Source organism: Mesoplodon mirus, assembly GCF_964341445.2.
Source record: "Mesoplodon mirus genome assembly, chromosome: 5".
NCBI lineage: Eukaryota > Metazoa > Chordata > Mammalia > Artiodactyla > Ziphiidae > Mesoplodon > Mesoplodon mirus.
The window spans coordinates 143,442,431-143,465,201 of NC_138980.1; the positions used below are offsets into that span (position 1 = coordinate 143,442,431).

Genomic DNA, 22,771 nt, shown 5'->3' on the forward strand with positions numbered 1-22,771 from the left:
CTGCCTTTATTTCTGTAGTTGATATTCTGACTTCTAGGATGTGCTGTCATATATTAGTCTATTTTCACTTTTCCTTGTGATGTGCTTTGTTTTTTAAGGATCTAAGATCCACTGTCTTTAGATGAGGAAAGATCAAGGGCACGTTTGGCTATGGAGATGAGTTTGGAACAAGGATAGCTAAGAAGATGGTGTTTTTAAAGAGGAAACTTTAGGCCTGGTCCATTGCAAGGAAGAACAGCTACAGTGTCCTCCAGGGCTGTGTGGTAGGTATGCTATCACTCCTACAAAGGGGTGGCTGGACCTCAGATTCCTTTATCTTTTGAGCTCCACTGAGATGATCTGTAATTTACCTTGGAGTTCCTACTGCCCTGGCCACTTCATTTCAGTGATAACTCTATTTCTCAGCAAATGTATCATATACATTTTTACTCAAAAGCCCACATAACTTCTTTTACATCATCAGCAATTGAGACCATTGGCTTTTTAAAATTTTTTTATTTTTTCACTCATCATTTATTTACAAATACACATTATAACTTTTATATACATTGCACATTTACATGGTAGAAAAGTACAAAACTATATATTTAAATGAATTTATATTTAACTTGCCATGTTTGAAAATATAAAATTGCATCAGAAAAAAGTATTATGAAAAGCAAGAAACTTGAACTGATAAAGCTTTGATATAACTTTTCATGACACATTGGGTGAAAAGGACTAATTTAAAAGGTACAGCAGACTAGCTTAAAGGAAACACCTAACAAAAGGTCGAATGTGTAGCATTCCCCTTCCTTCAGGCTCCTGACACCCATATCATTCAATTTCTTTGGATCTGTAACATCTTAAAAGTACATTATTAGAAACCCAACATTGCTATCAGCCCCTCTCACAAATGTCTTCATCACAACAAGAGAACGGAAGTAGGAATTTCCTCAAAGATGTATCCTGTGTACCTTCTATCTGAGTCAGAGTTATAATGCCTTTTGGTCAGTCAAGATTCCTTGTAAACAAAACCCGAGGGATCATGTATGTACAGAACAGGCAGCAGAGAATCCAATAAATAAACATGACAGAAACTGACATGCAAGTTTGTTATAATGGAAAAGAGTCTAACAACAGTGAAATGAAGGGAGACAGATGAGTGAGTGAATAGTAAGGAATGGACTTAAATGGTTTACAAGGAAAAAAAAAAGCTTTTACTTTACAAGCAAGAGACCTCACAATAAATAACAACTGCTCTTCCTTTCACGAATAAATTTCTTCAAAAACAAGGTGTACAGTCAACCAGACATTTATGTATAAATTATAAAACATGACACAGTATAAATAAATGTCTACAAGTCTCAACTATGGGCCTCATCCAGTAGACCTCACAATGACTGCCTCTCCGGGTCCAGTGAGTAACAAGGTGGCCTGGGAGAGAGCTTTAGGACAAAGGTCCTTTATGTATAGTTTTCCCCCCAAATAAATAAGCATACACTTATTTACAGTATGGACAATATATTTTTTCTTTTTCTTTTTCTTTCTTTTTTTTTTTTTTTTTGCCCAAAGGCTATGTCAACACTGAACATTAGTGGAGGGTTTACCACTCTAGAATGGAAGATATAGGAAAGCTGTAGTCCTGGTCTTCATCTTCCTCCTCTTCCTCGGTGTCTTCCGAAATGGCTAGATGGGGGAATACAGGGGAGCTGCTGTTTAAATATGGACAACAACAGCGCAGAAGCAGCTCAGTGTACGTTTTCAAAGCCCTCTGAAACAGCCATATTACAGCGTTGCATTTTTATGTGACTTGCAGTAAGATGCTTTTTTTTGTTTTGTTTTTGGCATCTGCTGTTATGCAATAAGTTTAAAAAAAAACTTAAAAAAAAACACCATTATCTATGAAGTCAAAAACTGCAGAAAGTTCTGAAGAATCAATGGCTCAGGTTTTACGGGCAGATTCCTGAAATTAGATAAAAAGCGCTCTTGTGTTCTAGGTATAACTGCTTTGGGTCCTTAATTCAGAGTTAGTAGAGGCAGCTGCGCAAAGCAGCAGCCCATGTGTGATAATAGAAAGCTGTCTTTGAAAAAGAAAAAAAAACAACCTTTGAGGCAGTTAGTTTAGATTCAAGTGTTAATAAAGCAAACAGCAAAGCACACTACTAAAGCAAAAGAAATTAGGGGCAAATGACTGGAACTAGGTTTTTAGAGGCAACCCCCTTGATGATCATCAGACAAATCCTAAAAGCCCAGAAACATTCTAGGCAATTTTTCTGTGGATCGCGGAACTGCTGGTAAAATTTAGCAGCTACCTAACAGAAGTGGGCTTATATGGGGAGGTTTTCGTGCTTTTTACGTCTCCATTCCCTAGGGCTTGCCTGGGAAAGCCTTAAATTGCAGCAAGGTTAGAAAATGCACTTACAGTTGCAAGATCCGGAGTGCTTCACTTCCAGCAGCACGCCTGAAGAGCAGGCCGCTTCCTTCATGGCACACTCACTGGCATAGGTGGCATTGTCACTGGCACAGACAGGCTCCTCAGACTTACTCTCAGGGCACAGCTCATCGCAGAGGGAACACCGGCCTCTGCCAACCTTGAAATCCCATAAACACTTTTTTCCACCAGTGCACTGGATATCCTCACAGGACTTTGCTTCTAGGATATAATACACCTGTGATGAGTAAATCCATTTCCCCCTCGCCCCCTTTCTCTAGTCTCCTATCATTAAATGTAAACATATAACATATCTTATTACTCACTCATGGGGGTAATGGAGACATTGTGCAAAAATGCTCTATAATAAAACCAAAACACACACACACACACACACACACACACACCCCAGTTTTCTACATACTATATTAGTACATGAAAATACTGTAGCGTTTTTTGGGAACAGAATTTCACAGTATCCTTGAGTTAAATATGTATTTGATTATTTCCCACAAGTGGGATCTTTTAAAAAAAGAAAGAATTCTATCAGTTATCAGAATCTGATAACAGATTTTAGGAACTGTTAATTATTTCTTGCTTCCAGCAAGTCTAGCACTTAAAAAAAATGTGTAAAATTGAGTGAGTTCTTTGGTTTCTAAGGAGGAAAATTGTTTCCTGTGTCTTGCTGGCATTTCAATATATATGCCAATGCTTCCGGAAGACAATGGTTTTCTTAAGAAATGCTGTGGTCATGACAGTTTACCCAAACTGGAGAGTATTTCTCTCTTTGGTGAAGCTATGTGTTTGGGGAGGCTTTGGCCTTATTTATTAGTTAACCTCATAGTTTTAACACCATTTCTAGCCTCTTTCTCTTTTCGTATTTTTTCTTTTCCTTCCTCAATCCAGAATACCTACTGATACACTTTCCCTCATAGGCCAATCCAATAGACCTGCCCAGTAGGCAGGTAGCCTTTCTCAGGTGACAGGCACTGGAATAGGTTACTCCATCATTCCCACAGAGATACTGTTCAGAGGAGGTGGGCTCTGGGCAAATGCGGTTACATGTCACACAGTAGGCATTATTAGTCTGGTCCACCACGCATGTGGAGCTGCCTGGACAGAAAACATCCCGACAGGTCTCTGAAACAAAGAGGGAAACACAGATTAATAGGCACCTTCTGGTCCTTAGGGACTGAGCATTTGATAGTATCAAGGAAATCATGAAGCATCCAGCTTTCAGAAACATACTCTGGGAGCCCTGTGGTTTTCAAAAGAAAACTATGACTCTAGGTTGGTCCTTCAGTGTTTTAAGGAGTCTTTAGGAGTTAGAAAGGGTTCCTTTACTTGGTATCATCATCATTATTATTAGGCTATTACTGCAGACTACACCATCCCCCGGGGGTCTTGCAGTGGGTCTATCTCAGGTAGAAAGCTGGGGGAGGGGCCGGGTAGGACCTACTTTTACATTTGCCCTGGTACTGGACTTCCAGTTCCGGCTGCTCTTTACATCTGGCCTTGAGGAGTGCACATTCGTTGCGGTAGGTTTTTCCGTCCAGCCCACAGACTGGGCCTTTCCAGGTGATGTTAGAACAATCTGGGGCACAGACGCAGCGGGGTTTGTTCTTCTTGTTCATTCGGCATTTTTTCCCGGGCCCACAGTCCACGTTCTCGCACGTTTCTAGCAGTTGGAAAGATGCAGGGATTAAAACCGGGGCCAGGCACCATGCAGGTCAGCCAGGAGGGCTGCGGGTGCCTCGCGCAATCGTGCTGCCAGCAGTCCGAGCCCAAGGGGCTCTCACCCAGAAGTTGAGGAGGGGCAGGTGTGGGGGACAGTGGGCTGCATCCCATACCCAGATCTCTCTCAAAGTGCACGGGTTGGCTGGCTTCACCACTACATTTGGCTAAGAAGTCCGAGAACCTCTGTCGACCTTGTTTTGCCTGTAGTATGTGACACCCAAGATTCAACCCGAATGGCTTACCAGGGCTGGGGGTAGTTAAGTGGACCCCACGAACAAAGCTCTCCCAGTCCCACACCCCAGCTGGGCACTGGGAGGGTAAGACGCCCTCTACTGAGGGCCTACAAATTGGGGAGGAAGAGCCCTACCTTTACAGGGGATGCAGTTGGGGGCGCCCCCATTGAAAATCATCCACTTGAAGAGCGTGTTGTCATTTACGTCCTCTTCGGTCCATGAGGTGCTCAGGCGGCCGGTGCTGCAGCACTCCTCCTTGGTCAATTCTGTCTTGTACAGGACCTGGCAGCGGCCGTTCTTTGCTTGGCGGAGCCAGCAGTTCCCAGCTGCGGGGAGACAGGGGCGGGGAGGTGGGCGAGTGAGCAGTGGCGGGGTAGGGGGAGAGAGGCGGCGAGCCGGCAAGGGAAGGAGACCCGGCGGGGATGGGGAGGGAGTGAGCGTGGAGGAGGAGAGACGGGAGAGAAAAGCAGAAAAGCAGGAAACAAATCGGAGGGAGTGAAGGGGTGGAGAAAGAGGGGGAAAAAACCAGATTGAAGAGGTGGGAGGTGGGCGAGGGGGAGGGAAGGCGAGAGCGAGAAGCCAGGGCGCCCCAGCCATATCAATGTCAGTTACCAGTGACCCAGACACAACACGTGCAGCTTGCATTGACTTTTACTAGACTGTTTACTTTTATTCGTCCCATTTCATAACCTGCAGCGACTCGAAGAGCAGATTAAAGAACCTGACAAAAACAGGATGCGACGGGTGTTTTTACATGTTGCATTCATGTAGGCGGTACGAGTATTATTTGTGACAGGGGTTAAGAAAGTAGGAGAACTTGAGAGAGAGAAAGAAAAAGAAAGGGGGAGACAGAGAGAGACCGAGACAGACAGACAGACACACACACGCGCGCGCGCACACGCACACACACACACACACACACACACACACAAGAACAGATCAGGCAAAAGGCACTTGTGAAAAATGAAAGCAAAAAAGCAACCGGGCCCTGCCCGGCGCTGCCCCGCGCGGCCTCGAGGCGCAGCCCGCCCGACGGGCCGTTTTGCAATCCGCCAGACCCAGAGGACGCCCGCGGCCACCGCGATCTTTCGAAATCTCCCAGGGCTGCTTTCCCCGGCACCCCGGCAGCGCCTCGTCCCGAAAGGCGGGCAACTCAGAGTAGTGCGTCGCAGACGGCTAGGGGCAGTGCCCGGGGGACAGTTTACAACACACACAAAATGTTGACGCTAAAGCCAGGAAAGTTACAAGTCTGCCTCTAGAAAAGAGTGGGGGGGGGGAACAAAAGGGGGGGACTTCCTACTGTTTCATGGTTTTATATACATGTATATGTGTATACACACACCCCTATCTCATACCTACCAAGAAATCTTTGCAAGTAAATTCCGCCCCCCTTCTTCCTTTTTAATGTTCGGATTTTGGTCAGGAAGATTTCTCATGAATCATCCATATAACTTTAACAATAATTGGATCGCAAGCTGCTATTATTATTTTTAAAAAATTCTGCCCAAAGGCTAATTGAAATAAATCTAATTTTAAAAAACTTTAGAAATTTGCATCTCAGAATTTAAATCAATTGTGGGCTCCTCACTGTTCTACAGAAAGTTAACAGAGGAATGAGGCAAAGGGGAAAAAACTGTAAACTACTCAAGAGTCCGGGGCAATAATTTTTTTTTTTTTTTTTGCGGGGTTGGGGGGAGGAGGTTGGAAGAAGCATCCACTAGGCAGAAAGCTACTTCCCTCTGAAATTTTCGGCACCCACATTTCCAAGTTTGGGCAAAGTTTCTGAAACCACATCCCCCAGCCACCGAAGAAATTTCAGGATCCCCCCTCCCCACCCAGTCATTTTTTTAAGGTATCCAAAAGACGTAGGAGGGAGGGAGGTTAGACTGCAAATGGGTCGACTGAAATCTCCAGGCTACTGATGCTTGTCCCCTTCCTCAGAGCCAAACAGGGGAGATAACATCTGAACTCATTATGTCCAGAACTTGGAGCATCTAACCCTACCTACTGAGAGAGACCCAGCTCACCCCCTTTCCTTTTAAAGGATAACCGCGCTCCAAACTCGGCTTTAGGTCCTAAAGTGTCACTGCCTTTAGTTTTCCCACTCCTCTCCATCCCGGACTCGCCAAGTTGGTCCAACATCTTCCGAGAGCAGCGTTGCTCAGAACAGACCCAGTGGAGACGACCGAAAAGTACAAACCCCTGCCCTCTGCCGAACCTCCCAGCGCATCCCCCCTCGCTTACCCTGGGCACTGCGGTCCTCCATGAACTGGCAGAGCAGCAGCAGCAGGAGGCAGAGCCCGCCGGGCTGATGCCTGGGACGGACCATCCTGGGGGCAGGCGCGGGGCGAGGAGCGCGGCGGCGCGGGGAGCGGGCGCGGCGGCGGGTGGCTCGGGCAAGCGGCGCGCGTCGCAGAGGCGAGCGGCGGAGGGCTCAGCGATCCCGGCGCAGCCCCGCGCTCGCCGCCGGCCGCCCGCGCGATTCAATGGACGTCAGAAGCCGGGCGCAGCCGCGCTTTAAATCTAGACGGGGGTCTCCGCGGTTTGCGGTGGGCGGTCTCCCAGTGTGTGGGGCAGTGGGAGGGCGGCCGCGAGCGAGGGTGTGCGCGGCTCCTTGGGGGTGGGGAGCTTCTAAAAGTTCAGTATGAATCAGGTGACATTTCCCACCTTCTGGAAACCCTTCCCAATTATCTGGTGGAGGTGCCCGAAATCAAAGCTGCAGGAGGGGAATCGCCGAGTTCTTATTTGCGTAGGAGCGAGAGGGAGGGGGCAGGCGACCGGGGCGGGGGAGTGGGGAAGAACACCCACTTCAAGTCCTGCACGCCGCCGCTCGCTGGTAGCGCCGGCGCGCCGGGGGTGGCGTGTGTGTGTGTGTGTGCGTGCGTGTGTGTGTGAGAGCGTGTGTGTGTGTGTGTGTGTCGGGGGGGGCGCGCTGGGGGCTCTGGAGGCGGCGGCGGGCGGAGCGGAGCTGGGCGGCTGGGCGGGAGTTGGTCTCCGCACCGGCGCTCCTCCGCTCCAGGAAGACTTTGCAAAACGCCCGGAGAGCCCGAGCTGCAGAAATATCCCGCTTGAGGTCGGGTCGCTGCCGTTTTAGGCCCCCGCAGTCTGGGCGCGGGACCCCGAGACGTTTTGTGTCTGGGTCTGCGCGTGCTGAGCGCTGCGGCCACCCGGAGCCCAGAGGTGTGGCTGGGAACCCCGGCCCCGGCACCTTCCACCCCGGCTGAGCCGGGCCGAAACGCGGCCTTGGGTCTCGACGAGTCAGAGGCGAACAAAAATGTTGAACACCTCAGCCCCGGCCTCTCCCCCCCCCGTCAGTCTCGACCCTCTCGTTTTCTTTTCTCCCCTTTCACTTCGCCGCTTCTGGAGTCGGAACCCGGAGCGGGGGCGCCGACGCAGGCGGTCTACCCCCCTTCCCCGGCTCGGAGGCTCCCCAGTTTCCGTCCTGTGTGTCTCCGTCTCTCCCAGTCTCCTTCTCAGCATCTCTCTCTCTCTCTCTGTCTCTCTCTCTCTCCCTCTTTCCCTCTTTCCCTCTCCCTCTCTCTCCGTTCGCGGAATAAAAAAGATTGCAACATCGATAATGAACTTCTGTAGCCTCAGTTTATTAAGCACAGTGCCTGGCATTCTTCGCTGAAAGTTGGCGGGTCTCTCATTTATAACATTTTTGGCACCGCTGAATGAAACTGAGGAGGCGATATTTCCTTTTATATAAAACGATTACTTCACGGAAAATGCTATATTGTTTATTCCAAAGCTGCCTTTTAAATTTCTATTCTTTTCACTTCTGGAGCCCGAAGGACAACAGACAGCGAAGTATGCAGACAAAATTCTTGGACATTCGCAGGTCACTGGGATTTGTTCTCCTACGGATTTCAAATCCGCCCCTCTTCACGCCCCCAACCTCCCCCCGCCAGATCGCCGCCCCCCACGCCTCCTCTCGTCCTCCCACCCCCCATCTTCCACCACCCCCTCCCACCCCCTCCACAACTGCAAATAACTCAGTGATAACAGATTTTTTTCCACCAACTGCAGGAGATAGTGCTAATCTTTTAATAAAAGATCCCATTACAATGGGATCTGTCTGGACAGACTATAATAGATCCCGAAATACAGCCGTGCTAATATTAGAAGACAGTTGTTTGGGTGCCTCTCAGACGGGCCCAAGCCCCCCTTTGAAAGTGGGCATGAATCACAAAGCCCCGCGGCCGCCGCACCTGCACCGCGCGCATTCGGTGCAGCAGGCTGGTAAAAACGGGTGACCTCGCCGCTGCTTTTCGCTTTATAATTACCGTCCTGAGGACGGGAGGGGAGGGGCGCGGGCGGTCGGGGCGGGGTGGCGCTGGCTTTTTGCTCACTTCAGACGGCTCTGGGGGCTCCACATCCTTCTTAATCTTTCGGATTTATTCTTCCTCTCTCTCTCTCTGTGTCTTCCCTCTTCTCTCTTTCCCTCCCGTCCGCCCAACCCTTCTCCTCTTTTCTCTTTGCCTCCCTTTTCCCCGACTCTGCTCGTACTCTCCCCCCTTCTCCCTCCCCTCTTGCTTTTCCAGTCTTCCCTCCAATGCAGCATTAATGTAGAGTTGTTTAGTGCCCTCTAATGGCCGACGACATTAACAATTAATAGCAAACTGTCCCCTTTGCAGGAGCCGACACTCCATGGCAGAGTTCCAAAGTTGAATTTATTTCTTCTTTATTCAGGCAGATGGATATAGTGCTTATATAGTAATGTGCTGAGGGAAAGTTTGTTTTCTCCCTTTCAAATCCTCTTTCCCAGGGAAAACTTAGTTGAAGGAAAGGGGAAAGCTAACAATTATTGTTACTCGATCATTTTTTGGGGGGGGGGCGGTATAGATTTTTCTTTTAATAGCAGCAAGAGACACAGCTTCTGTTTTATCAAAGTTTATTAAACGTGTATCTAGGGTTGGAAAATAAATTCAATATTCTAAATACACAAATTATCTTAGATGGTAGGTGGTTGGATTTCATGGCAGTGTTACCAATAGCCATTAAACATTTTAAGACCCAAATGTGATTATATGATTTTATATTGTCCCCAGTTTAAACACATTTATTGGTCCTGAGTCTTCTGTAGCCTCTGGAAGCTGAAATTTCTCACTTTAGGACCATACAAAACATTTAAATTTTGCTCATGCCTGGTTGTATATGAAGTCATCTTGCCTAGAGGAACATGGGGTCATATATTAATGCATAGTTTATTTTCTCAATACTTTTGGGAAGATTGTTTTAAAGACCATAAAATCCTTATATTTTATAACCATATAGCAATGAAAATAGTGATGTAAACTGCATGTTCTCATTATGATTTAACTTATTCATTTGCATGTGCACCTAGAATATATTGATATAAAAAGAGCATACCCGATATGACTTTGCGGGGGGTGGGGGGGTGTGGTCCATGTGGCTAAATGAAAATTAGAATAAAGGCAATTTTGAGGGTTTAATCAAAAGAATATTTTATCTGGACTTTTGAGTTTTTGGTTTATTCAGATAGTTATTTTAGTTTGTGTATATAGAAACAACTCATGTCATAGAACTTTCAGAATTAACTTAATCCAAGGTATGACCACACAATTCCAATATGATGGGTAAAAAGTAAAAATTCTGTTGCTACTTTATTATCTGTCTACATAATGCCAAGTGCTCAGACCAGTCAACTGACTAAATTGACTGCATTGACTAGTTGCTTTGGCATCATGTGATTGTCTAGGCTAGGCCAAAGCAGACACAGTAGCTCTTATTGTAAAAATGCCACCACTCACAGGAGTGACCCAGAGTACCAGAGGAGTACCAGAGGCAGATCCAATACAGGATTACTTTTCTCTGCAGAGAGGGTGGCTCTGAGGGGTCAGGGTTGAGGTCACAGGCAAACACAATGTGGAAAACATAAGTGCTGTGTTGCTTTTGCCTTTGTGAATAAGCAGTTTGGTGTTTGTTTAGTGATACAAGCTCATCCTGTTTTTCAGCTGCACCTTGGATAGTATTGATCTGTTTGGGAAAATGTCTGCCCTGAATCGGCACAGATCAGTCATCAGGATTCTTGTTGGCCTGGGTTGTTTTCTGGCCAATTGGAGGAAATGAGGCACAGATCAATATTGGTCTCATATGGGCCTCCTCTGAGCATCAGCAAGAGATCCATCCAATTTCTGGGGTATGAAATGGTATCACACCTGTTCAGTGACATCACAGAAAAACAGCTGCTATTTCTTTTACTGTTTTATCTCCTGTAAATGTTAAATATTGGGTTTGTAGATGTCTAAATGTCAAGGGGACATTTTAAAATAAAAATGCCTTCTTTCATTTTTGCTGTATGCTTCCAAGTTGGACTTCTTATTTTTTTCCTTTCTGCTCTGCCAAAAAAGTAAATGTAAATTATGAGAAACACAATAGGACCACTTTGTAACTGACTTTCTGGGCAGCACACAAAAAGACTGCTGTTCTCTGATTGTTTTTTTGTCAGCTTCAAAAGCTATCTTCCTTCTAAAGTTTATAAATTTAAAATATTAGAGTTTAGCAAATGATTCAATCTAGCTCCCAAGATACCTATTTGAAATCATATGAAATTGTTGTTTGAACCAGAACTGACCTGGTTAAATTTTAGTCCCTAAAAAAAGAATATAGAAAGGGTGGGTGAGGTTACATATGGACAATTTGGAAGTCAGGACGTGAGTAGCTTTTACTTTTTTGCCTTAAAATTAAATGTCAAACTTTTTTGAAGTTAGGTATTTTCCAAAATGATACTAAGATTTCAAATGCAAACAATCAATCTTGATTAAGCAACAGAATTTAAGCACTGGAGAAATACGCTGAAGTGTTTTTAAAATCAGATTTTTTTCTTCTAGGTACAAAACCGGTTACTTAATGCGTCATAGTCTTTGGTGTTGTGTAACTTCATGGGCTAGATGAGGATTGGGTGGGGGGTAATAGTTCTGTATTGGCTGAATTGTTGCAGAACTAAAAAGTTAAGAAATGTGAGTACATAAAAGCAATGTTTATCCAAGAGGTCCAAACCATCAGGTGATTAAGTTTTTAAAAATGTCATTAGAATATATGTCTTTTTAAAATATGGTACTAAGAAAACAATCAATTGATTACCTGAACTTTTCTCGTTTCAGTGGTGCTTTTATGTTATATAGAGTCAGTCAATCATGGACAGCCTTTTTCTTTTTCTTTTTTTAAAATTTATTTATTTGTTTTTGGCTGTATTGGGTCTTTGTTGCTGCGCGCGGGCTTTCTCTAGTTGCAGCAAGCGGGGGCTACTCTTAGTTGAGGTGCGCAGGCTTCTCTTTGTGGTATCTTCTCTTGTTGCGGAGCACGGGCTCTAGGCACATGGGCTTCAGTAGTTGTGGCACATGGGCTTAGTTGCTCCGCGGCATGTGGGATCCTCCTGGACCAGGGATCGAACCCGTGTCCCCTGCATTGGCAGGCTATTCTTAACTACTGCGCCACCAGGGAAGTCCATATAGATTTTTAATTAATCATCTTTCCTGAAAAGGGAATTCATTCCAAATCTAATTTGCACTTTGCCTTTGCACTTTATAAGTGTGGATCTATTTCTGGGTTCTCTGCTTTGTTCCACTGATCTATTTGTTGATCCTATGTCAGTCTCACATTATCTTGACTACTGGGACTTTATAGTAAGTAAGGAAGTCAGGTAGTGCAATTCCTCCAACTTTATTCTTTTTCAAGATTGCTTTGGATATTCTAGTTGCATTTCCATATAAATTTTAGAATCCACTTGTTGAATTCTATAAATACACACAAAAAGCTTGACGGGATTATGATTGGGATAAATCAATTTCGGGATAATTGAAATTTTAAGGATATTGAGTCTTCAAAACCATGAACATGGTATATCTTTCCATTTACTTAGGTTTTCTTTAATTTCTCTCAACTGTGGTTTGTAGACCCATTTTGTATTTTAACTGTCATTGAAAAACATGCTGAAGTAGGATAATAAATGCAGTTTCCAACTCTTTATCTCAGAGGAACTCGATGAGTTATAGAGATTTCCTGGTGCAGGATTATGTTTTCATACTTCCTAAGGCTGATTATCTATGGTCAGTCAAAAAGAATGTATTGAGCACACTTTTCAGGAGTGGTGTGCTAACTCATCAAAATCTCTTGCATGCATTCTTTTGTTGTTTCTTTCAGACCACAGATAGTTCTTTGAATGAATAATTTCTGTCACCATGATATTTATACCCAGTGAGAGTTTAAAATTATCCTTTATTGGTTAGTGTTTTGTTGAGTAGTATTTCATAATTTTCACGTGACTAGATTCCTACTCAAAACAATCCATCATCATGCTTAAGTTTTGAGAGGTGGAAATATGCAGTTCCCATTGTGCCAACATGTAGGTGGCAGTTACTTTCTGCTTGTGTCCTTTATTGGAGAGTTATGTCATCTTTTCGTTTGTCATTGCTCTCCCTGATTCATTCATCCTCCCTGTGGTTTCCTTTCCTCTTATATCTCATTTTCCATCCACCAGAAGGATTAGCACTATAACCCAAAACTGTACCTTTTGCAACATATATTGGCTTATTTTTTTCATGTAAATGCTACATTCAAAAGTAAACTATACTTTGTATTGTTTATCCAACAGTACTATTAAATATTTAACAATGGGTTGAGGTCAAATGATGATGACACAACATGTGGAAATACAGAACAGATGATGCATTAAGTGTTGAAATAAATTATTTCAACACATGGCGAGCCTTGCTTTTTTTTTGGACTAGAATAGGAATATGTATATTATGAAGACTAGTAGATGAATGACTTAGAGGTAGTTTTGGTCAGTGTGTGCTTAATCTCCAATAAATAGTCATTCTTTTAGCAATATAAAATTGTTAGTATGTATAGGAGGCTCATTTATTTGGTTTTCCAATACATTCGTTAAATGATTCTTCTGAGCTGGCCTCAGTGTGATTTCCTCGCAAATAAGGATATGAAAATCATCAACAGGAACCATGTGTTAATGGCTCACATGCTGGGCAGATGGAAACATAGTGGAGAAGAACTATTTAGTTGAGATCATTTTGGCCCCAAGACTTCTAATCTTTGCTTTAATAGAAAACATTGCTTTGGCCAGCCAAATGACACAACCATCACACTGTCAACATTTTCATCTTTGCCAGAGCACCAGATTTCCTGAAGAAACCTTTAGGCAGTGATTCCTAATTTTTTCTTATTTGCAGTCCATCTGAGAAGCTGTTGAAAGATATGAACCATCTCCCCAGAATAGTGCACAGATACAAATACATATACACCTTCACAAAGTTTTGCATTCATTTTTAGGAAGGTCCTAAGCATTTTGAAATCCATGCATGGATCCTTACAGGGTTCCATGGACCCCAGATCAAGACCCCTGATTCTGAAAGATACAATTGCTAGGTGTTCTGATTATTCTGCCAATACACTCTAATCTGTCTACTTGCTTTGTAAGAACCATTCAGATCTCAGTTAGAGTGTCCTCCCTGGAATAATTCCATATATTAGTGTGTTTTACAAAATTAACCAATGTCACCAATAGAGCAATTGTCTTGAGAGCGTTCAAAACACACCCACCCACCCACACACATACACACACACACACTGATATGCATCTATCTATTATTTTGTCCTTTAATAATAGCTACCATGTATTGAGTACCTATTCCATGCCAGGAACATGAAATACATCATCTCTATTTTCTTAGCTTCCTTTCCAGATAGACATTATTATCACCATTTCCTAGATCTCTCCACAAAATTGGACAAAGCTGAGCCAGGAAAACGTTATAGCCTAGCATTTAGGAAGGGATTGTACTTTAGGCATTCCAGGGGGTAATGAGCAAAAGAAACAGCTCTGTAATTACTACTATATTCTAAACAATATAACATACTTTTACTGATAATGTTTTTCTACTGTTATGCATAAAATCTGCAGTTTTGAGGCACGCTAGCATAAATAGCCCGTAGTCTTTCTGTGGCTTAATTTTCCATGTAATTTCAATAAATATTTATTAAATATCTATGATATTCTCCAGACTCTGTGATAGAGATAGAGAAGGAAACAAGGCAAATCTAGTTGCAGCTTTCTTAGAACTTTTGAGATAACAGAGAAAGCAGATATTAAATAAGTCCATATAATAAACTGTGATGAGGATGGCCAGGTAAGGTCTTCCTAATGAAGTGACATTTAGCTGAGACCTTACGTTTGAGAGTTAGCCAGGAGAAGGTGGTACTTGGAGAGATGGTGGAAGAGTATTTGTGAAGCCCAGGAGGCAAAAGAGAAATCATTTGAGGAACCAAAAGATGTTTAGTAATGACCAAAGCACTTACTTTGAGAGGAAAAGTGGAAACTGAGTAATGGGAGAAGTTGATGGTGCAGATTATATAAGCTCTTATAAAAACCATGGGTTCATTGGTTTTCCAGAGGAAATCCATGGGAATATTATAATTTGGGGGGGGGGCATGAGCCATTTTTCACTTAGAAATGCTCTCTTTGCCTGAACTGTGGAGATAGATTTGCAAGGTGCTAGCATTGGTGAAAGGCTATCTTTTAGGATGCCATCCCAGTAGCAGAACTCTATCAGGGGGTGACACTTGGGTTAAAGAGGAGGATAGATTCAAGAGACAAGAGGTAGAATTGATAAGTTCTGTTGATTTATTGAATGAGGGGGATGAGGGAAAAGGAGGAGATGAGGATGACTCTTGGGTTTCTGGTATGAATAAGTGAGTGGGTGGTGGTATCATTTCCTGAGGTAAACAATAACAGAGGAAAGGCAGGTTTCTGTTTGGGACTTGTCTTTAAGGAGCCTGTGGGAATTCAAGAAATTTTGAATGCCTTGAATTGCCAGGGTCATCTTTATGAATAAATCTATTACAGTTAACACAAGACAGTCTTCTTTTCTGACTCTGGAAACAGGCACATCTACCTAGATATGACCAGTTACAACCAAGAACACAAAACACTTTGGGTTGAACTAACCAAACAAATGAATGAGAATGGGTGGTTGTTTCATAAACCAGTTCCAAGAAAATATTCCCCTATTCTAAGCACTAACTTTAAAGTATAGCAGCAACTCAATATATAAAACTTACATGAGGATAGGATGAAAGGGGCCCAAGCACTCTCTTAAGATATACAACCATGTGGGAATCTTTGTCTTGTGTAAACCAATTCCAGTCTCTAGAAGGCATTGCCATTCAGGATCTAGTTCCTGGAGAGGGGAAAGAATGAGTAGAAGATGAGCAATCCATCTTCAGCTACCTTGGACATTTATTCATACATCAAACAATACTTATTTCGTAAACAGAATTAATTGAGTACAACTGAGTAACGATAGCAAAACCATTAGATGAATGACTGATGGGGAATTGACATTTATGTCAATATGTGTACATCCTCACCAATATTTGGGTTGTTTCCAGTCTTTAGCTATTATGAATAATACTGCTGTGAACGTACTCATACAAGTTTTTATGTGTCATATGTTTTCATTTACCTTGAGTACCTAGGAATATCACATATAAATATACTTAGAAGTGGGACTTCCCTGGAGGTCCAGGGTTTAAGAATCCATGCTTCCACTGCAGGAGGCACTGGTGTGGCCAAAACAAAACAAAACAAACAAAATGTATACATAGAAGTGAAATTACTGGTTCATAAGATAACTGCATATTAAACTTTTTGAGATACTACCAAATTGTTTTCCAAACAGTACTTTGGAAACTGTTCATATCATTTTATATTTCACCAGCAAAGTATGAGTGTTCTAATTTCTCCACATTTTTGCCAATACTTGTTATTAACTGTCTTTTAATTATAGCCATCTTAATAGATGTGAAGTGGTAGCTCATGTTTTTTTTTTTTTCAAAAGTAATAAATTCTACTTGAAGCTAAAGTCATATAAAGAGATTTTGTAATGAGGAAACAAATGACAGAAGCCTGTACATTTCAAGTAAAGAAATTCAAACACACAACAGAGAACTTTTGTACTCATGCATGCAACTGAGGAAAGTAGCTTATAGAACCTGCAGCACAACATAAATGATCAATTAAGGAAGAGAACACATTTCCCAGGTAGAGTGAAAAACTGTGAGATTACAAGAAGGCAGCTCCGCATCAACACAGAAAGATCTAAGTCTTGCTACTAAAGCACTGGATGGAATGGGGGGAGAGAGGGGAAGAGTAAATTCCCAAAGCTGAAGGTCATTTGATTTTGCATCTAAGGCATAATTCCTCATGTCCTGCTTCCCTCTCTTTGTGGCTTTGAGTCACATTTTCCAATTCAGTTTTAACATTACATTAATTTAATTTTTTATTTTGTGATTTTTTTTTTTTTTTTTTTGCGGTACGCAGGCCTCTCAGTGTTGTGGCCTCTCCTGTTGCGGAGCACAGGCTCCGGATGTGCAGGCTCAGCGGCCATGGCTCATGAGCCCAGCCACTCCGTGGCATGTGGGATCTTCCCGGACCGGGGCACGAACCTGTGTCCCCTGCATCGGCAGGCGGACTCTCAACCACTGTGCCACCGGGGAAGCCCTATTTTGTGATTTTTAACTTAAATTTTATAATTTTCATGGTGCCATGAAAATCTTGATTTCTTATATCATTAATAAATCACTTATCTTCCTTTTTCTATGTTTTAAAGGGTATGGTTTCAAAACCTTGCTTTTTAATGTTATAAAAGATTTTAAAACCTTTTTAAAAAATGTTTTCTCTCAGAATTTGTTCTTTAGATTTTGGCCTTCTTTGTGGAGAGAAAGTTCTTTTTCATCAGGCTGCATTTGGAAAAAAGAAGAGAGAATTTACTGAAGCAGAAACACAAGGGAAGGGTAATGGTATGTCTTGGTAACTTAGCAAAACACAAAACTTCTTTTTTTCCCTGAGTACAAAAGTAATAAAGAACATTTGGAAAATACAGTAAAGGAGAAAATTGAAATCATGTGTTTCCTTACCATCCAGATAATGATTATTAATGCTTTGGTGTATATTCATCCAGATTTTTTTCTATGTTTAAAAGCAACGATTCAGAGGAGCACCAATACCAGTCCATTTGGGCAAGCAGAACCTCGCCAACAAAGATGTAGGTATTCTGGAAATATTTCTTACTTTTCAGGATTCCTGCCAACATGCAGAGTCTATCTCTGGGAAGGAAGACTGGTAGGATGTAGACAGGGTTCAGGGTTCTCAGCTTGCAGATTGAGATTCAAGCAAGGTTCCAGATCTCTTTGCCAAGGAAGAAGATACAGGGGACTGGATGCAAGGCTCCTGGGTCCAGGGAAACTGACCTGTTGCCAAGCTCTTTAAGAATGGTAGGGTTATGGCTACTCTGTACCTCTTTTTCCTGTTAGGACTATCTCAGGAAAGGGGATAGACTTGGCCTCTATTGAAGGAGCTCATCAGAGGCTCTGACACCTTGGGTTCTGAGGAAGACAAAGGCAGGCAACCAAGGCAAAGACTAACATTGTGCAGGTTGAAAATGAGTCTTATTTCTAATTATAATACACATTTTCTGAAAGAAGAAATCTTTAAAAATATGTTTTAGTATGGTATCTTTTTTCTTGGCTCAAGCTACCAGTGGGCTTAGTTGAATATTTAAAAGTATCATAGAGCTTGATCATAGATTATATTACGTTAATGAAAATTTTAATGGAAGAAGCAGAAAATTGTATTGCGTTATGGAAAGCAATTAGGGATATTCGAGGAATGTGTATTCTTGTTGCCCTTACAATAGCTAGACAGCTTTTAGCTTTCAGCCAAAGTTTTTTTTTTTTTTTCCTAGAAAGTTTTAATAAGATACAAGCTATACATCAGTAGAGTGCTTGGTTCAATCGTGCATTTTCATAAATATTAAACACTAACAACAACTGTGAAGTTTCCTGTGTTATGTCCATCCCAGAAAGGACTTCTTCAGTAGAGCTACAGTTTAAGGATAGTCTGGGGCTGCAAGAAAGAGAGACTTAGAAACTTTGCCCACAGCCCAATCCCACACACCAATGTGTCAGAACAAAAAGATCAGTATATGGTGGTAACTTCTGCGGTCCTCCCGGCACACTGAGATGCCTTTTCTTGCTATTGGCCCTTTATGAATAAGGAGTTGAATCAGCCTGTGATAAGGCAACTGAGAAGCGCTGGCATTTTTGAAAAGGATAACCTGTGAATATGGTCTTGGGTTTTACTTACATATTTACATCTCCCCAGGCCTAGCTGCAACTTGAGAAGAAGCTGGAAATAAGGAGATAAGTATTCTTTGGCCCAAATGAGGGGCAGAAGTCAGTTTCCCCTCTGATCTGCAGTCTGGATCTCGTATCTGTGAGCTGAATCTCTATTGCATGAGGGACGAGTGCAGATTGTGCAACAGAGGGTCCCTGTGTGCATCTGACAGGAGAAGTTTGTTCTGAGTGTCATAGTGTTGTTTTCATCTTGATAGACTAGTACAGTCTGGGTGAAATGGTAGGGGAGGGTGCTGGGGAAAGGAGAAATGCCCAGGTAGCTGAACAATGAAAGCTTATATGCTACACGGACAGAAAGGAAAGGGAGAACACAGATGGCTCAGTGAAACCACTGGTTAGCAGAGGCAATGAGAATGCAGAGTGCGGATTTCAGGAAGGATAACATTTGTGAAGTCTGAATATAATCAAGGGGATCAGAACCATATACTGGAAAAGTGATGGGAAATACAGTAATACGTCCATTAACCGCAGCACCATCACCATCAATCATCTTTAGTCTATGATGAGAATTCAAAACTCAAGAGAGGCTTCTCTTGGCCTGTGCCTATACTTCACATTAAGTATTTATTTTTGTCCTTGGTATTAGGAGATACTGCCACTGACAGCATTACTATTCATGTGTGTGAGTGGGGCTCAAAACTGACCAATTAATGATGCACAGTTCAATCCTGTCTGAGTACACATGTAGACAGGCTGTCTGTCACCCTTGGTGGCTTTCCCTCTTCACCTCTGGGGCTGCATGAAGTCTCAGTTAACAAAGAGCTTCTCCAGGTTTGAAGAAAGCAGCACCGATCTGCTGACTGCTATGGTTTCCCAGAGTCAGAGGATATGCTGCATGGCTAACTGTTGAGCTTCTACACATTCTTCCCACTTTTCTTCTGTTGACCCTGCTTCTAATCAAGCCCCTTTGGCTTGTGGTGGGTGCAGCTGCTGTGGTTTAGTGCACATGTCCAGAGGCAGAGATTCAGTGAGCAGAGCTAAGATGCTGATGGAGTGACTATACTTTGGATCTTTGTTTTCGGCACTCTTGAGTTTCCACTGATGTTAATTATGGCCCATGGGTGATGCTGTGGAGACTGCTGGAGGAAGCAGGTGGGAATCCAAGTTACTGTCGTTCTTCCTCTGGAGAGATATATACAGTGCAGAGGTTTACTTTGGCTGATTGCCTGACGCCATGTCTTTGTCTTTTGGGGAGATGTCCACCAGAAGAGAGCTTTTTTGAACAAGCATCCTGATTAAAAAAAAAAAAAATTTAGTTTATTTATTTATTTTGGCTGCGTTGGGTCTTTGTTGCTGCATGCAGGCTTTCTCTAGTTGCGGCGAGCGGGGGCTACTCTTCATTGCACTGCGTGGGCTTCTCATTGCGGTGGCTTCTCTTGTTGCGGAGCTCGGGCTCTAGGCGCACGGGCTTCAGTAGTTGTGGCACGTGGGCTCTAGAGCACAGGCTCAGTAGTTGTGCTACATGGGCTTAGTTGCTCCGTGGCATGTGGGATCTTCCCGGACCAGGGCTCGAACCCGTGTCCCCTGCATTGGCAGGCGGATTCTTAACCACTGCGCCACAAGGGAAGCCCCTGATTTTTTTTTTTAAGGCTGCCCTTGCATCTCTGAACAACAAGTTGCCTAGGAGATGGTATTTGCTTTTAGTTCTCCCCAATGGATTTCTAGAAGTTTCCTCTGTGAGGATGGCAACACCACCTCAGGCTTTGGATTACATTTTTGCATTGATATGATTTTGCATCATCTAGGACAGAATTCCGTGGAATCACATGTATTTTTTTGTGCTTTGGGCTTAGAAGTACAGTCAATGAATATAGAGAAGCTCCTGAATGATTACACCAATGTTGCATGATCCTGCCTTCTGTGCTGGCTTGATTTTTAAGAGGATGCTGGGCATAGTCTGATTCTGGCTTTTAGAATCACGGTTTTGTCTAGCACACTGCACAAATAGATGTACCCAAATTCAACTGGTGGTGAAGAGCAGATTTCATAGCTTTAGTAAAGTCTGCCACCAAATCTAACATGCTGGCTTCATCATTATTTTAGGAGTTCATGGAAATCTTCTTGTCAAGATACCTACTTGTTAAGACTCTGGTGTAAGAGTCCAAGTTAGGCTCACAAATACATTGAACCAATATATCAAAGATGTGGAAATGAAGTGGGTCAGGATTAAGTTCAAATTCAGGAATTAAATTCTGTGCTTTTTGAGGATCATCTCTGATACCACAGAACTTGACTCTCTTGCTTCACTGATGAAAAAAGCCTCTCTGTATACAGGTGTGACATTTGGACACTTGTTTTCATTTCCATATTCTATATTTTGATTCTTATCGAAACTACTCTTTTTAAAATAGGTTTATATGGCTTGGTCAAAATAAAAATAAAAGAGATGAGGTATAGATATATACTTCCTATATAGATATAGGAAGATTTCTATTATTTATTAAGTAGAGCGGTTGATATAAAATGATTTATGGGTGTAAAAATTAGAGAAAGTATACATTTAACATACAAGGCATTTAGTGGAGATAGGAATGAGTGTTTTATACATTATGAAATAAATTGAAATATTGGGGGATTAAGGAAGGATTTGCCTTTTTACTTTTAGGTATTTAAATTTTTGTAATCAATATATTAATTTTGCAAACAAAAAAATACATATACTTATCGGTCAACTCTGGTTACTTTGAGGAGAACCCCAGCCCTCTCTAAAGTGAAGCAGCATTTTTATGGATACCTAGGTGCCTTATGATAAAAGATATATGCAGGCAGACTCTTGGTCAGATGTGAGAACTCTGAGTATTGGGGTTCAGCAATCCTCAGAGATAAAATTGAAGAGAATAAACACTGAGTTAAATTATTTGGATAACGAATGAAGGTTGCCTGTACCCATAAATATGGAGCTATTCACTTTATTATACACAGCTACTGTGACTGATGCTTTTGACAAACAAGGGAACAAAAGAAAAGATAGATGTGATCTCATTTCTTAAAGATTGTCTAATTAAGGTAGAGAGTGAAGACCTGATCAGCAATGGACTAATCCCAAAGCAACCTAAAAGCAAGTTAATGACCATGCGGTACACATGGTATACATAATTTCTAAAGGAATTCAAGATAGGAAAATATTTTGTGTGGATCTGTTTAGCCGATAACAATCATTATGTTTCTAGGAAAGGATCATTTGAAATGAACAAATCCAATTCAAAAAATAAATATAAAGATTAATAAATCATACTTAGTGTTCCCCAGAAGCTAATAATTTTTTTTCTTTTTTTTTTTTGCGGTACGCAGGCCCCTCACTGTTGTGGCCTCTCCCGTTGCGGAGCACGGGCTCCGGACGCGCAGACTCAGTGGCCATGGCTCACGGGCCCAGCCGCTCCGCGGCATGTGGGATCTTCCTGGACCGGGGCACGAAACCGCGTCTCCTGCATCGGCAGGCGGACTCTGAACCACTGCGCCACCAGGGAAGCCGAGATAATAATTTTTATAAATTTTATAGATAAAATGCTACTGAAGGAAGGAGGAATCAGTAATTAAATTTTCTGAAGACGTCAGAGAAGTGGTCATAATATATGGGAAAGACCCAAAAGAGAATTATTTTATTACGAGAAGAATGGAGACATGGATATTCCAGGCAAAAGCAGAAGAAATAGCACAAATTTATGAGCCGTCTAGGATTGTGAGGCAGGTACTGTAGCTGATGAGTCTGGAAAGATTAAATTGTGCGGGTCCTAGAATGACATATTAAGGCATTTAAACTTGATCCTATAAACAGTGTAGAGCTATTAAAGGCCGTATGTCATGACTAGATCTGTAATTGTTACTGTGACATACCTAAAAAGATATAATTCAGAAATTAAACAAGTTGTGCCTGCGCAGGTGCAGTCTTGCCTCAAGGCAGAGGATGCGCGCGCAGTAATTCCCCACTTCCGCCCTCAGCGGAAGTTTCTGCGGGGCAGCTGGGGAGGACGCTAAGATGGAGTTACCAGCCCGGAGGATCTGAGGGCCGGAGTGCGGCCCTGTAAAGCATGATACCCTCTGTCCAGACCATGGCAGAAATATCGAAGCGTTCAAATTCTGCCCCGACTGTGGAGAACCTTTGCCTACAGGGGAACGTGAGGCGTCCCAGACCTTTGTGTCAGACCGCTCGAAG

At 42.7% G+C, this 22,771-nt stretch overlaps 1 protein-coding gene across 3 annotated transcripts; it reads right to left on the bottom strand.

Moving 5' to 3' along the window:
* Nucleotides 1-494: 494 nt before the first annotated feature.
* Nucleotides 495-7,159, bottom strand: FST (follistatin). 3 transcript variants are annotated; one of them, XM_082623533.1, is made up of 6 exons: nucleotides 6,628-7,151; nucleotides 4,518-4,709; nucleotides 3,873-4,091; nucleotides 3,329-3,553; nucleotides 2,405-2,635; nucleotides 495-1,945 (listed from the first exon to the last, which is right to left on the bottom strand). In XM_082623533.1, coding segments are annotated over exons 1-6 (954 nt in total). In that variant the 5' UTR covers nucleotides 6,713-7,151; the 3' UTR covers nucleotides 495-1,943. The 3 variants fall into 3 exon arrangements, with proteins under 3 accessions (XP_082479659.1, XP_082479658.1, XP_082479657.1); XM_082623532.1 differs by having other exon boundaries at nucleotides 496-1,668; nucleotides 2,405-2,632; nucleotides 6,628-7,159; XM_082623531.1 differs by having other exon boundaries at nucleotides 497-1,668; nucleotides 6,628-7,146.
* Between the last annotated feature and the right edge of the window lie 15,612 nt (nucleotides 7,160-22,771).